At 40.1% G+C, this 16,024-nt stretch overlaps 1 protein-coding gene across 8 annotated transcripts in view; it reads left to right on the forward strand.

Moving 5' to 3' along the window:
* DCTD (dCMP deaminase) overlaps nt 1–16,024 on the forward strand; it is a 51,745-nt gene that overhangs the window by 27,781 nt on the left and 7,940 nt on the right. For 6 of the 8 annotated variants that reach the window (XM_083862256.1, XM_083862258.1, XM_083862257.1 and 3 more), the window contains 2 exons: nt 9,475–9,586; nt 10,896–11,031. In XM_083862256.1, the coding sequence (XP_083718382.1) occupies nt 9,536–9,586; nt 10,896–11,031 (187 nt within the window). In that variant the 5' untranslated portion in view covers nt 9,475–9,535. Of the gene's footprint in view, nt 1–5,476; nt 5,556–6,804; nt 6,860–9,474; nt 9,587–10,895; nt 11,032–16,024 lie in introns of those variants that run through there. The other 2 variants (XM_083862254.1, XM_083862255.1) reach the window with 2 other exon arrangements.

A 16,024-nucleotide genomic window follows, 5' to 3' on the forward strand; every position in this document is an offset into this window, starting at 1 on the left:
GTCAAATGTATTTCCTGACAGCTCCAGCTCACTTTTCATTATTGATAAGTTAGAGCAGTGTGGCTCTTAGCTGCTCTTGTGTAATTAGTTCAATGAGGTTAGGAAACAGCCAGAATGTAGGAAGAGATAAAAAGTAGTCACATATAATATGATATGATAGTGGCACCTGAGCTCCCTCTGCCCTGATGCCAAGCTAACACTCAAGATGTTACAAAATGAAGGCATCATGCCTTGTGTTTCACAGTTCTCTTGGTGTTATGTCCTAGGGACAGAGCAGTTATCCTCCCACTGAGAAAGGAAAATGCCTTTGGTGCTAATTTGGGGAATTGAGTGTATTGGCAGTTTGAAAGGTAAGTAGGTTGAAGGGATTTCATCACGCTGAGGCGAGACACAAGACAAACCCAGAGTGAGTGCAGCAGTTCATTGTTTTTTTTTTTTTAACTTAGTTTAATTTGCCAGTGTATTTGAGAATCCTTCCCTTCCATGCTAAATCCCATATAAAGATGTAAAAAAAGAGATGCTGTATAGCAGCTCTCATATGAAGATTAACATGCTGTAATAATGAAATCTAAAGATACAGTTAAGATAAATGACAGGAAATTATACATAAAAATAGGAAAATTCTCTATAGCCAAATCTAAAGTGTATCATAAGCAAGAAATCTAAGAAGGTTGGACAAAAGTTCCACTGAGGCTAAAAAAGACAAATATAAGTGGAATTTGTATCAGGAGAAGAAAAGAAAAGAAAAGATCACTAACAGCAAACTAGTTTACTTAAATATGAAAGGATACATGTATTCAATGTAATTTGTATGAAGAGTAAAAATTTCTGTCTTCAGAATGTGTCTGATGTAATGATTACAGATAATGTTATTTTCCAGTTGGAGTTTTTGCAAGCTGATACACTGCAATAAATTTGGGGAAAATTCATGGATGTAGTACAAAAAGCTACTACATCATCACAGGAAAATCTTGCTAAATCAGAAGGGAATAGAAGATAATCTTTTTAGATATTAAAAATAGCCTTGAAAAATAAGGGGAAGGTAAAGAAGAAATAGAAAGCTATGAAGTATGTAAGCAGCTCCTGAGTCCAGAAGCAGCGTGCCAAGAAAGTGAAATTTTATACTGAAAACAGAAAATTAATTTCTCACTTCTAACTAGGGAATATCTGTGAGTGTGACTAGTATGGGTGGACAAAAAAGGTAATTCATGTTTGGAAGGAATCACTAGGATTGCCAGAAAACTTGCAGTATGAGACTGTGTCTCAGTTTACTTTCCAAAGGACAATTTAGCAAGATTATCTGTGATTTCCAGTTGTGGATGGAGGTAGGAAAAAAGATCACATGCAGTATCTTCCATTTTTCTAGCACCCATCTTTGTCTTGTTGTCCTGGTTTTAGCTGGGATAAAGTTACGGTTTTTCTTAGTAGCTGGTACAGGGCTGTGTTTTGGATTCAGTATGAAATTGTATGAAATTGCATAAAAAGGGGAATTTGGATGCAAGGGCAGATATGAATGGAAAAGGAGTTTCAGAAGTAGAGGACTGGTCAGAAACAGATACAAACATTAGGAAAAAACAAACAGAGGAAACATCACCAAATAACACACAGCATACAGAAAGAGCAAATCTAGCTAGAAAATATACTGATACCAAAGAAAGCAGGATGTGTTCAAGGTACTGCAAAGACAATATTTGCCTACAACTAGAACCATAAGTATGAATAAAAGAAGAAAACAGTCAAAATTAAGAAATCACTGTATGTCCATAAAATTTTTATGTGAGATGAAAAATCGTGTTCTTTTAAAAATTGATCAGAAGATTGTTTAAAGAATATAATTTATATACTCATTTCTAATCCCAGACAGAATGAAGTGCTAACATTCTGGATTTAGGGAATTTTGCAGAATTTTCTCTGGAAGACTGAGAGTGACTATTTTGAGACTACTCAAAATAGTACCTCACTTGGACAGAAAGAAAACTTAAATCTAGCACTAGACTCTAGTTTTCAAGGAACAGATGCTATAGAGAAGTAATATAATAAACAACCCATCAAAATCTAACAGTAGAGAAGAGTAATGATTTCCTATTAGGACATGAAAAGCATAGAAATACCTTAATATTGGCTTGACTGATTCTGACAGATACTCACCATACACAAGAATCTCTGGCATTCAATGCATATAAATCTTTAGAAAGGTAGGCATCTAAACAAAGATTTCAATGTCCTGAATTTTGGCACCTGGGTTTGAAAATACTGAATTTGCAACAGGCTTCCATCTGCACCATAACTACCATAGTATCATCCTATTTGGTTTTAATAAAAGGCTGGTAATAAGTTGCATTTTCTGCCATCTTTTTTTTTAGTTCCAAAATTGCATAGTAAAAAGAGTTACATGCAAAAGGTAAAAATCCTATAGTAATTCAGACATACTTATGCTCCCTACAGAAAATGCTACAACATAAAAATTGAACAGTTTATTGCAGTCTGTTAATGGGCTGGTTTGCTAACAAGCTTCTGCAGCTAACCCTGTTGAGATCTTCCAGCAAGGGGGTTCTAAAATAGAACTTTTTTCACAGTACAAAGTCTGACATTGCAACAAATATTATTTGAGCAGTGAGGAAGCAATAACTTCATATTCTTTAATAGATTGTCTATAGAAATTCAGAACTGCAGCATATACCAGCAGCTCCATTTGTATTTAATGTCTTCCTCAGACTGTAAGCAAGTATGGATGGAAAAGTTTAACTCAGGTAGAAATTCCTATTTGGAAAAATATTTAGAAGATCAGTCTTGCCTAAAAAATAATGTTGTCTAGCTATGAAGATTATTCTCTCCATGAGCAATTACTTCTCTGTACAACAGAGAAAATATAAAGACATATTGTCATATTTATTTGTCTTTCTCTTCAAACCTAGTAATTAGGTCCTGAAAAATTAATTCTATTAGAGGAAAAGACAACAGCTCATTAGCATTTCTTTTTACTTTTCCCTTAACTTTTGAGATTGATTTCAGGGTGGACTACCAAATTGCATGCTCCGTATTCTGGCAAATAGTAAACATTGCTCTCTGAGCAGCAATTTATACATATGTTACATTTAGGGAAAGATCTTGCTTGCCAGCAAAGTTAAAAGAGTCTGTTGGCAAGCGGCAAGAAAGTGGGGAGGGTGAGGGTCTGTAAACTAGGGGTTCCCCAAACTTGACTTAGTTTGCTTTTATCAAAATTGACAAAAGGTAGATGTGAATGTTTCATAAGAAGTAAGCTAAAAATACACACAACTTGACAGATGGTTATATATTTAGCATGTCTTTCAAACTTGTATCACTTTTCGTTAATGAGAGCATCTAAAGTATTTGTAATGAACTCAGATTGTTTATTGACATCTATCCAGCAAAGTCACAATAGTCCACGCTCAGAACCTTGTTAGGAAATGAGGTAGAAAAAAAAACAACTTATGAAAGATTACCTGAGATACTTGAAGCTTTTTGACATACATCCTTCTTCTATGGAACAAGAGAGGACTGTGCAAGGACAGCACTACAGTTCAGACATAAATGTAAAAGAAATTTGGCCTATTTGAATGCATGTCTGTCTTAACAGGGGCTTTGAGTTAGAGCCCTCTAGTTCTGTCACAGGGATCTGACTGGTTCTGAGGCAGATGAAAGGTGCAAATAAGCTTCTCAAATAAGGATCTCAGAGTTAATGGAGAGAAGGATTCAGACAGCTGATCCACAGCAGCTGCTGCTTTTGCAAAGCAATTCACTGCCAGAGAAGTCTTACGGAACCTGCCAGGCAGCAAGACTTTGCCCCACACCTGTAGTAAGTCAAGCTACCTACCCTCAGCACAGCCCTGTGTTTAGAACACAGAATCCTGGCCTAAATCTTACGGGTGTACCTTTCTTCCCACATGTGCTTAAAGAAAGAGGCTGTTATGTCAGGTACAGAACAGTCACGACTTGGCCACAAGAGAAGTTTTCAGTATAACTCTTTGAAAAAACCTAGGGGAAATAAAAAAATAGCAAAGTTTCCAGAAGATGTGTCACTTAGCAACATTACAGGAGTCTACTAACTAGAATTCCACAAGGAGTTTTCCTCCACAGGCTATAAATCACTGCTGTATTATAAGTAGTAGTACTTAGTAGATGTTATGTGTTTATCCTCAGAATCCTAATTATGAAGAATAAATTTGGCATGGATAATTGTAGTGCTACAATTTTAATTCATACTTCAAGAGTGCAGAAACAGATATAGAGATAGTAGAGAACTTTTTGAACTGAATTATGCTATTTTTTCTCTCCAGATTAATTGAGTGCTCTTTAACTCTCTTCATGATCAACCCTAGTCAGGCCTTTCATTTCACTTTCAGGCTCATGCTTTCATTAAATTTGTTCTATTTTTCTTGCATTTAAATAGTTCCTTTTCATTCATTAACAAACCACACTTGAACATTTGTTGTCCATATGAAATTATGCCAATAGAATTCTTGCAAACTGAAATAGCTATATGTTTTCCCACTCTGAGGGCTGGAAAACTTGTCAGTTGAAGTATAACAGGTTGCTTTTGCCAAGTTTTCTGGTTATAACTGAATAGGAATATCTGTGAAATTAAGTAACATTTTCATATTTGATAGTTTGTCAGTTGTCTAAAAAAATAGCTAACTGATACAGCAGTATTCTTAACATGAAAACATATTAGCAATATGCTTCTCTGTGTTGATCACTGCAGGATCTCTCTGATTTGGCATAGCTTCAAGAATAACTATGAGCATGGCAGGTTCCTTGGCTTAGCCATCTTCCTGCACTCATGTTGGTGTAGTAAGGTACCCACTTTTGCTGTGCATTTAGTCAGTAAAGGGGAACTATAAGGACAGCTCCTGAGATAGGACTGCTGTTTCCCAAAAATGTCCTGTTTTCCAGCCTGAGGGCATGTTCCTGAATAGAGAAGCAGGTTTTTAACCAAGCTGCAGGAAACCATCCTCTCAGCCATGTCAGTTGAGCACATTCAGATCAGCGGTGCAGCGCACCTGTGGTGTGAGCCCACGGCTTGCTCACACTAACCCCTCTTGGGGATGCTCTCAAGGCGAGAGAGCATTTTCCTTTTGTCCATCACTGAGTTCACCAGCCCTGTCACTGCCTCCAGTGGGGCCCGAATTGGTCACGTTCAGCTGGGTTTAGGCATCTTCAGCTGATGCCTCACAGCCCGTGGAGCGAGCGCGTACCTGCTCCCATTTGAGCGCTTCTGCAAAGGGATGCCCTAGTGCTGGGGCAGGGCTCTCGGGGCAGGGCAGGGCTCTCGGGGCAGGGCTCTGGGGCAGGGCTGGGAAGGGCAGGGCTCTCGGGGCAGGGCTCTGGGGCAGGGCCGGGCTGGGGCAGGACTGGGGCAGGGCTGGGAAGGGCAGGGCTCTCGGGGCAGGACTGGCTCTCGGGGCAGGGCTCTGGGGCGCGGTTTGGCAGCCCCGGCCCGCCCCGGCCCCGCCCGCCCGCGCTTGGCGCCAAGCGGCGAGAGCGGCGTGGCCCGGCAGGATGAGCGGCCCCCAGGCCGGCCCCCAGCCGAACGGGTACGGACTGCAGGGCCCGCGGGGCCTCCCCGAGCCCTTCCCGCCCCTCATCCCGCGGTTCCCTCTCCCGCCGCCGCCGCGCTCCCCTCGCACGCCGCCTGACAAAACTTTCCCCGGGCGGGCCGGGCCGGGCCGCTGCCGCCTGCCCGCGGGTGGAGCCCTGGCCGCGGGGCCCGACGTGGTGCGGCCACCCCGGCTCTGAGGGCAGAGGGAGGGAGGCGGGAATCCCCCGGGACGGGAGGGAAGCGGGCATCCCCCGGGGCAGCGCGGAGACCAGGTCTGCGCCCGCCAGGAGCTGCCCCGGGCCGGCGCCCAGGGAAACCCTTCTCTGCAGGGCGGCCTTTCCTGAGGCCCCTAAAGGCCTGCGGACAGGGCATGGCCTGTTTCACTGGCGGTTCGTACTCGCTGCGAGGGGAAAAGAGCAGGCAAGGTGTCCTGTGTTCATTATTTCCGGAAATGAGGGCCGGCGTGAGTTATATGCAGTTAATTAAAGTCAGAAGTGACTCTGTAAAAGTGAAGCACGTTCAGTGAAGAAATGTGTTCTTGTACTGCTTAATTGAGGCTCAGTATTCATGCACAGTGTTTATCTTTACAGGTTTGATGGGTTATCTCCCAAGAAAATAATGAATATAATTAATTTGCAATGTTCTGAGTATTGTTTTTTCTGCAAAAAGGATTGAGTTTTCTCTTTCAAAACCTTCCTTCCCCATACAGAACACGTGGTGACCCTATCTCAGTACCTGTATAAGGGGAAAGATGAAAGGCCTCGAGTAAAGGAAATCCCACATTCACCTAATAGAATAGTGATCATAAAATATGGGATTTAAAGAAGAAGCTTGTATTGAAGGTCATCAAGAGCCCATATCCTCTTTGGCTTTTTGGGAACAAGAGCTTAGCTGAAGATGTTTATTTCTTATTTTTAAGGCACACTTCATTTTTTACCTGTGGCTTCAATGCCAAGGTATTGATAGTTGGCCTTCAGTAGTATATATGATACTGGGGAATCATACTGCTGGAATGGAGTTGAACATAATGCAGGTGACATCAAAGATGAGAAAGCAGAGGAAAAACTTAAAAAAGAGGGAGATTGATGTGATAAACCCCCCAGTCTTCCAGTTGCACTATAGTGTTGTATAGCTGACTGTCATAATTGTCATATGAAAAAAATGGAAATGATAAATTCTGTTTTAGGATTCTCAAAATGGTAGACCATTTTTTAAGTAGTGGAATGACATTTGTTCCTTTTTCAGATGGTGTTACAGCTTACTTGAAGCCTAGATGGATGAAAAAGAAGTGAAAAGGGAGTCAGTGTTCTCTAGTTATAGAATCTTTTTCTCTATTTTCCATTGAAATAACCTTTACAAAATTTTCTATAGACTACAAATTATTCTAAAATTTAGGTTTTTCTTTCCCCCAATTGTTCTTAGCAGTATTCTTCATGGCTTTCAGTTTCTGTTATTTTTGTTCATAAGTTCTTATGGGTTATCCTAAGGGTAAACCTTGATTGCCTGTTTTACAGCTAGCTATAGTATTTTCTAGAGTAGCCTTCATTCATGCAATTCTAGAACTTGCAAATGAGCATAAAGAAGATTATCAGCTGCCCCAAATCCATAAACTAATTTTCATGTGTGTGCTTGACTGCTAGCCAAGGCTTTGGCATCTGCTCAATCAGAAATTAAGTGGTTTATACCCATTTCACACTCTTGAGTTCTTATGCACTGAGTTGAGGGAATTATCTTGCCAAACACGGTGATGTTAAGTAGAAGTAATTGAGTAAGGCCTTTGGGGGGTTTTTATGTTCTCTTTGATGTAAGCCTTCTGCTTATTTTTTAGATATGCTCCTCTCCCTGTGAAGTTGGTACTCTGAGGGACCTTCACTTACGCACAGTTCTGTATTTATTAGAAAAGTAAATACTAGCTTTTGTTATGTTTTGAATAAGTAGAGTTGCTAGGGAATAATTTAACAAAAGATCTCATGACCTCTTAGTTCAGACAACTACTATCTTTCTGGAGCCCTTTTCCCAGAATGTTTTATTCAGTGTAGTTCTGCATTGTGTTTCATCCCTCTCCAAAGACACCACTGAATGTCACTGAGCCAGGAGCGATCATTTAAAGTCCAGTTGTGGTTTAGATTTTGTAAATCTCTCCTTTTTTTGAGGTATTTTAAATAATCATATAGCTGAAACATTTTCTTGATGTTTCAGTTAACCTGTCAAGGTTCAGTTTGGCACAGTGTGGTGTGAGGGCATGTCTTTAATCTCTTCTTTCTCTGAGCACTCTTCCTTCTTGGTAGGATATAGCCCCAGCTCTTTAGTTACAGTGATTCAAGTCAGTTTGGGCATTCTTAGGATCACATACTTGATTTGTGTGTTTGCTGTGACAATGGCGGTTCAGGATGCTATTTGCAGTGTTGTCAAAGGCTGGGAGAGGTGTGTGGGTTGCATTAAGAGTATGTGTTCCTCCCTCCCAACTTTGGGATGGTAGCCTTAAAGAGGATCCTCATTCATTCCAAGAACAAGCCAAAATTGCTAACTTGTAATGTGCCACATACCGACTATTCAAAACCAGCAATTTATCTTTGGTAAATAGCACCTTGTAGGTTTCTAAAGTACAGTTTTATCATGTAGTGGCATTGTTTTCACTCAAAACAGTGTAGCCTCTTTATGACAACCTAACTGCAAGCCTCTAATACATGGTTTTAGTTATAAAAATAATGATTAACTAAACACTTGCCTTCTAATGTTTGTCTTCTGAAAGTGCTGGTACTGGTGTTGCTAGGAGATGTCTTGCTGCTTGCAGTTACCTGTGATGTATTTTTCTGTATGGCTGTGCATCACAACAAGGGTATCTTGGTCTTAGGCTGTAGTCTTTGTAAGAGGAGCCCAAGAAGAAAAGTACTGTGCTCCTCTTATTTTGTTAGGCTAATCATTGTATTTGAGATGTTCCATTGGTTTGGTTTTCAAGTTGTAGCAATGATAGGTGAGAGAGTTTGGGGAAATTTCTTTCCATTTGATCTTTTGTTTGAAATTTTCAAAGCTTAAATATATGTGTGGAGAGAGAGATGTCTGCCTTTCTTTTCTTTGAGCTGAAAAGCACAGAAATTCCCCTGTTGTGTCTTACACTGTCTGAGCAGGCTTTCACCCATAAGCAGGCAAGAGAAAGTGATGTATCACCTTTTTTTCCTTCCTCCTTCCCCCTAATATACCCTTCAGGGCAGGGAAAGAAGCAACCTTTTGTGGCACTTTCATATATTGTATCTAAAGGAAAAGTTCCTGAACCCATCTCCTATCAGTTTTCAAAAGGCTTTCATAAGACATAATCTCAAAAGAAAATTAGCAGGGAACTGTTGGAATGGCCTCAGATCTTTGGTGGTAAATGTTGTAACAAGAGGTAAACTTATGGTGATAATCATATGGTCAGAAATTAATGTCTGCAGAGGAAGTTACCAAATAAGAACCTCCTGAGCACTTGTCGTAGGCAGAAGTACAAAATAACTTAGATTAGAGGGTGGCAGTTATCACAGTCATCATAAAAAAAGGTTATGTTGTTTGGGTGAGAAGAATGGCAGTACATGATATTCCTGATCCTTAGAAATATACAAAGTGTTATCTATAAAGGATAAATTGCTCTGTCTTTGAATTGCTCAGTGCTCTGAATATCTCAGCCTTCTTATCTAAAAATGAAATTTGCAACCTTGCTTGGCTGCCTTTTCCTTGAAAGAAAACGTTGCATATATAAGTTCGTGGAAAGCACTTAACACTGATGGTTTTACTATCAAAATATTAGTGAATGTGTGGTCTTAGCCACATTCTGGTCCTGGTTACTTTAAACTTGTGTACATTAAAATAATACAATTTGTAGTAACTCTAGGTCTGTGGTGTTTGCTGATGGCTGGTTTTTTTTTTTCTATAAACTATAGTTTCAGCAGTGAAGCATCCTGCAAAAAAAGAGAGGATTATTTGGAATGGCCTGAATATTTTATGGCAGTGGCTTTTCTGTCAGCACAAAGAAGCAAGGATCCAAGCTCTCAGGTAAGAAGGTAACATATAATAGTAAGCTAACCTAATCTGTATTGCATATTGCATCAGATGTACACATAGCAGTTTCAGGAATTTCTTAATAAAAGTTATTTCAGTGTATAGCTATTCAGTTTTTAACATAGTCAGCACCTTCTGTTACAGAAATTCTCTATTTGGGCCTGACCTCATACATACAATTCTATGTACATTTGTAGCTTGGAGTTTTATAAATCATCTTTTCATCTGGAAGTTAAAATAACACATGCATTTTGTCTCCTTTTTCTAATAAATATAGTCACTTTTAAAGGAGGATAAAACTCCTGGGTTTTAGGTTGTCATTTTTTAAGATGCAGCATTTTACAAGTTTCTTTTCCTCACCTGTAAGAGTATTTGTTTGTTTGTTATTGATTTGACTGAAGTTTTCTTCTAGTTTGTTCCTCCCTGTTCCCTATGCTTCACTGTCTGTTTCCATTTTTCAAGTTTCATGTGCTTCAGTTCAATATTGTTCAATATTGATTTCAGGTGATAGATATACCTGCTATTCTGTGGGATCCAGTCATCCTGTTAGTGTGAAAAAAATCAGGAAGCAAATCCCAGAAAAACAATCTGTTCATTTCCTTCTGTACATTATGGCACTTAGCTCTCTGAAGGTTATTCACTTGGGGCTAAAATTTTGTTACCTAAGGGCTGTTTGATAAACACATTGTGTGAATTAAAATTAGTACTGTTGCAATTTCAACAGATAATGTGGGCAGAAAACATAAAAATGGAACACATCTTTCTTTAAGAAGAGTCCCTTTGTAGACTTCGGTTGAAGCAATAAAGGGTAGGAGTTAAAATGTCTGGAATTTTAGTGCATGTTTGCAACAAGGCGCAAAAGCTTTTGAGGCCTGCATAAGCCAACACTTGAATTTCTGTTACATCTTTCATTACTTTTCTTTTGCTCACCTTGCTCATACTGCTGCTGGGAAAGCTGGTTTGGAGAGCTGAACTTACATGTTTACTAGGGTTCATTCAGTGCTGCTTCTGCTCCTTGAACTAAGTTCATTTCATAAGTGGACAAGGAGCAGTGCTGGCAGGCTGGGATGGGAGCAGCATGACCAAAGGGGTAGCAGTGTTCCATCTGCCCTGACTCATTTCAAAGCTCCACCAATTAGGTACAATTGTAGCCCTGCTCACTAGATGGTGTGACTTAATATACATATATTAAGTGAAGCTTGTATCTCTTAAATGAAAATTATGGGACTATCTATGTCTTGTCTTTGTTGTTGACACATTGTTTTGCATGCTGTTGGTACTATATAAATCTGATTTTATTTAGGTTGGTGCCTGCATCGTAAATTCAGAAAACAAGATTGTGGGAATTGGCTACAATGGGATGCCTAATGGTTGCAGCGATGATGTACTACCCTGGACAAGAACAGGAGCAGATAGACTAGACACAAAATATCCTTATGGTAAGGCTTCTTGTGGTTGACAGGTTAGTCTTGTGATGTCTGTATCTGTGAAAGCTCAGCTGGTCAAGTACTGATCAGTTTTTCTTCCACTCACTCGATATTGTTAATGTGCCCATATGTCGTACACTAGGATAAAAACCACAGCCTTTTTGTAGGACTGACTTCCTGATGGAATAGGTTGATAAATATTAGCCATTTTGGATTGGGTACTGAAAGCCTGTAAATATGAAGCAGCACATTAGCACACAGTTGCAGTGCATGCAGATGATTGCTGCTTCTCTGTGTTTGTCTCCACAGAAATTACAGAGTGTGTGTATGCAAAACAAGTCATTGAGTCTAAAATACAGGTATTAAAATTATAAACTCCAGTGATTGTGGGAAATTTCCACTTCAGGTGTTGATGGAATAGGTTATATATACTATGAAGAATCTGAATATTTGTCTTGAAGTCTGTGTGCCGTTGATCTACCCTTCCACGGATGAGGTGACTTTCATTGTTTATTTTACCCTCTGATTTGATTCCCTTTTACTAGACAGACATGTAAAACCAGTGGTTCAGAGCAGACTTCAAATTTGGCAGAAGACTTCAAATTTGGCTCTATATTGGGAATACACCTGTTAAAAAAATATTATGAAATGGTCTCAAGCTTAAGAATTACTATTAGAGGTTTTATAATAAATTGGTGAAGTAACAAGGACAAAGTACTGGGGTTTTAAGAAGTCAAAAATATCAAACTGATGAATTATGTGCTGAGCCACTGCAGATCATCTTTCACATCAATGCTATAGAAAACCAGAAAATGGTTTTTAGAAAGAGCTCTGAGTGAACTCAGGCTATGTCAAAACTCATGCAAGTTTAATTTCTCTATCACACCAATTGTTAAAGTTACAAGTAAGAAACAGAATTAGCAGGCAGAGATAAATACTGGTCACTGGGAGAGAGTCAGTATTTCTCTGCAAAAGGTGAACTCTGATGCTGACTTTCCCCCACCCATGCAGGGAGAGGTATAATAATAATATTATAATAATAATGGTACAACTTAGTATGACTGCTCTTTATTTATAGGGCGAGGAAGCAAGTGTTAGCCCATTGATTAAATAAAAAGCACTGAAAACAGAATATCGATTTTGGTTGAATCTTTATGCTGCTTTAAGGTCTCTGAGCTAAAATCAGCGTGGGTGGTCTCTGGCATCGGAGCATGTTCCAGGCACTCAAATCTAAGCTGACCAATTTAAACTAAAAGTACTGTGAGGAATCTTTGCACAAGATGATGTGAGATTGCTTTTCTTTTTGTTAACTCTGACTGCAGAAGATGTGGAGGATGTGATGTTTAAAAAATGAGATAACTAGTAACAGCTTGGAGTGCTGAGTTGATTTCCAAGAGTTGGTCTAACTACTGCCCTTCCCCCCATTATCTTAGTCTTCACCTCATTAAAAAAATCACAGCTTTGTAACACAAAGTGTCTGCTGTGATGAATAAACAACCTATTTTGTAATTCACAGATCATTTAAACTCTAGCAATTTCTTATTAATCTTGATAGCACAGTTGACAGACCAGACAAGTACATATATAAAAAAATCTGCTTAAAAAAATTCTGGTATGCAGAGACACATAGAATTGCTGCTAAAATCTCATTAAACTGTCATTTTTCTTTTCTCCTTTTGCTAATCATCACAGCATTTGTGTAAATTGAACTTCTTCTCCTTGCATTTTCCTGACTGGCTTGTTCAGAGACAGTACAATCTTGCTGTGTGTTTTGTTAGCTAATCATGGGAATGATGGCACTTTCATCACTGCAGTGTAGCTTATTAGATGAAGCTGATGGTAATTGTGCATGTACCACCACACTAAGTGGGAAGATGTCTTCTGGAGCTACTTCATGCGTCTGCACTGCTACAGAAAAGGTCTGGGGATGGATCTGTGTGCTGACCACCTGGTCTTGGGTACTCTTGTGGGTTAGCCAGAAATGCTTAGCTCACTTCCCATGTTTTGTACCACTCTGACTGGCTTTCTCCAGAACAAAGCTTCAGTATTGCTCTTCCAATGTGCTCCGGAGGGCAGGGTAGAAAAAAAGACTGCAAGAAACGAGTCATCAGGTATAGGCTTGTAATGCAAAGCCGGCTGAGATGGTATGCTTAACCCTCCTCCTTCCCTCAGGCCATACTGGCAGATATGCAACACATACTCTGTTTCATGCCCTGAAAATCCCTCTCTGGTGGGCTGCATAAAAGTCTTCTCACTTCTTTATGCACTTTGAACTGAGACACACAAAATAACTGTGTGGTGTCCTGGGACTCGGGGAGCTTGAGGAAAGCCAGGGCCAAGGGCAGTGTGCTGCTGAGGGATCCCTAAGATGAGCATGAGCCAGTCTGTGCCAGTTGGCCTCGGGGCCAAGGGTCAGTCCCTGGCCCTGTCTGTGTTTAGCAGCATAGACATAGTAGGGGATTGGACCCAGAGGCAGTCTTTGCAGAAGGGTGTTAGATGATCCTAAAACAAATTTATTGAGCTCCAGAAGAACTGATGGATGCATTGACCCTGCAGCTCTGACCAGATTCACTCTTTCATGGCTAAAAATCTTCCAATTTCCACCCTAAATTTATCTGTGGTTAGTTTTTAGGTTCTTGGATGTGCCAGCAATGTTCTTTCAGCTTTTCTTGTTCACTGTGGTTAACCCTTCCTCTCTCCCTGTGCATTTACTAGTAACAGTTACCTTTTAAACTTCTGTTATGAGGTTAAACAAGTCCTGTCACTCTTGAATTTTGCTGTTATCTTGACACTGGTTGGTTTGAAATTCACCACTGTCTTGATTGCCTGTATTTGCTGCAATATACTATATGTATCTATCTCACACCCTCAAGAGTAGGTTCTGCTTAGCCCACTGTTAAGAGCAGCATTGTGCTTGATTAAGAAATCCAGGTGTAACCTGAGCTGCTACTGGGAGAAGGCATCAAAATGTGGTAGCTAGTGTTCACCTTTCCTTAAAGGATGCAAACATTTGCAAGGCATTTGGATTTTACAGGAATAGTGACGTGGATCCCCTGTATCGATCCTGTGCATTTCTTAGGGGACTCTTGGAAGTGTAGAAAGGCTCTTTTTTCTAGTTGTGGTGTGTATTTGAGCAGTATAGCCTTGTTATATCAGAAAGTACAGAGTGTTTTGCAGTGTGACATTTTTTGCAGCACAAAATCAGGGTTTTGTTGTTATGTTGGAACTGGCTCCAGACTGGCAGTCAGTGACAGCAGCAGGGATGTGTTTGTGCACATGGGAGAAATGGAAGACCAGTTTTACTAAGATATTATTAAACCTTTACTAAGATATTATTAAAACACTTCCCGAAGCATTGTGTTCAGTACTATGTGCAGAAGCTTCTTAATAATTAGGCAGAATTCTGTCTTTCAGAGTCAAAAGTGTGCCCTCTGTTTCTGTTAGATGAATCTGAGGATTTGTTGATGCTCAGTTTCCCCTCACCAATTGTTTAAAATACTACATTTTTCTCCTATTAACACAAATCTTCCCACTAAATGGAGTTGCTGTGCTCCTGTTATGCCCTCTGTCTCCACGGTAATCTAAGAGCATCCATTTGACAACCAGTCTCTAATTAAGGGTTTTAAATTAAAATGACTGGCAAATTTAGAAACCTCTGAGCAATACAGAAAATACTGAGTAAGTATGCTTACAAATATTTATACAGGTTCAAATATGATAAAATATGTGCTGTGGCAAAAAGTATGCTCTAATTGAACAGTACCTGCTGTGTAAAATGAAACAAACTGTTATCAACATTTCCTTGTGTTAGGATTATGAGCTTTTTGTCAATTTTTCAGAGAAATGAACACTCAACAATATTCAGGCAAATGTTAGTTTTATAGAAGCTGTTATTTTGACAGCACAAAATTTGATAAGGCACTCTGAAGAAGTGTGCCTTATCACACTCTCCAACTGGCAGTGCAAAGATGAGGCTTCAGCTGGGAAGGGGGTCGATAGGAGATGGTCTCCACTTGGTATAGGAGAGAATACTCACTCTTGTCCTGCATGGATTTCCAATTCTGGTGTAATACATCAAATCTGTAGAAATTCTGGAGATTTAGAAACAACAACTCCTCTTGTTCTACTTGCCTGCTAAGAAACACCTCTGTGTTCTGTTAGGAGTGGGACCAGCTTGGAGCAGGATGGGAGAAACTGTCAAATAGGGTAGGTTAGCTAATGCTGCTCAGGTTTTGAGAGAGGCTTCTCTGGCCTGACCCAGCAAGTTTTGTGATGTTCATGGACGGGGTGAGTGGTTCCCATCTTCACTTCCCGGTTCTCGTTATTCATGGAAGAGAGCAGTGAGGCTGGAGTTTTCCTTACTGCAGTCTGGAGAGGCCAGGACTCCCAACAGATAGGCTGCTGTTACCCTTGCCTCTCTGCCCTGGCCACAGCAGCTGCTCTTCAGCACACAGAGAGAGAACAGCAGAAAGGGCTGAGGGCAGTACCAGCCCTGCATCCGTGTCCTGCCTGCCCTAAATGCAGTGACCAGCAACCATCCCTGCGCTTTCAAAAAGGTTGGAAAAAATAGATGTCATTCCACTAATTCGAGATCCATCAACCACTGCCCCCAATGGTGGGCACTCCAGACCACCATTCCTTAAATTAATGTTTTGATACCTTCTATGATTCCTGCTGTGTTCAGTGTCAGAGTTCCAGCAAGTAAAGTGTAACAAAATTCTTAGTCTGACTTAATTAATAGCACTAAAAGGTCAATCTCCCTAGCCCTTCCTCTCATTGCTTCTTCAAAGGGTCTTTAAAGTTGTGATGGTCCCTAGCATGCTCTTCATGAAGCATGTAAGCCTTTAAAGAGTATTAAACACTTTGACTAGTCTTGTGGTTCTTATACAGTTGGTAGTCAGAACACGTTTAGAATGTGGGAAGAATACTTCTGACTCTGCAACCCACTGGGAACATGCTCATGATAAGTGTTCAATGCTGAAAAATTACCATTTATAGGGTAAGC

The sequence above is a fragment of the Zosterops lateralis genome (assembly GCF_965231275.1).
Source record: "Zosterops lateralis genome assembly, chromosome: 5".
Lineage (NCBI taxonomy): Eukaryota > Metazoa > Chordata > Aves > Passeriformes > Zosteropidae > Zosterops > Zosterops lateralis.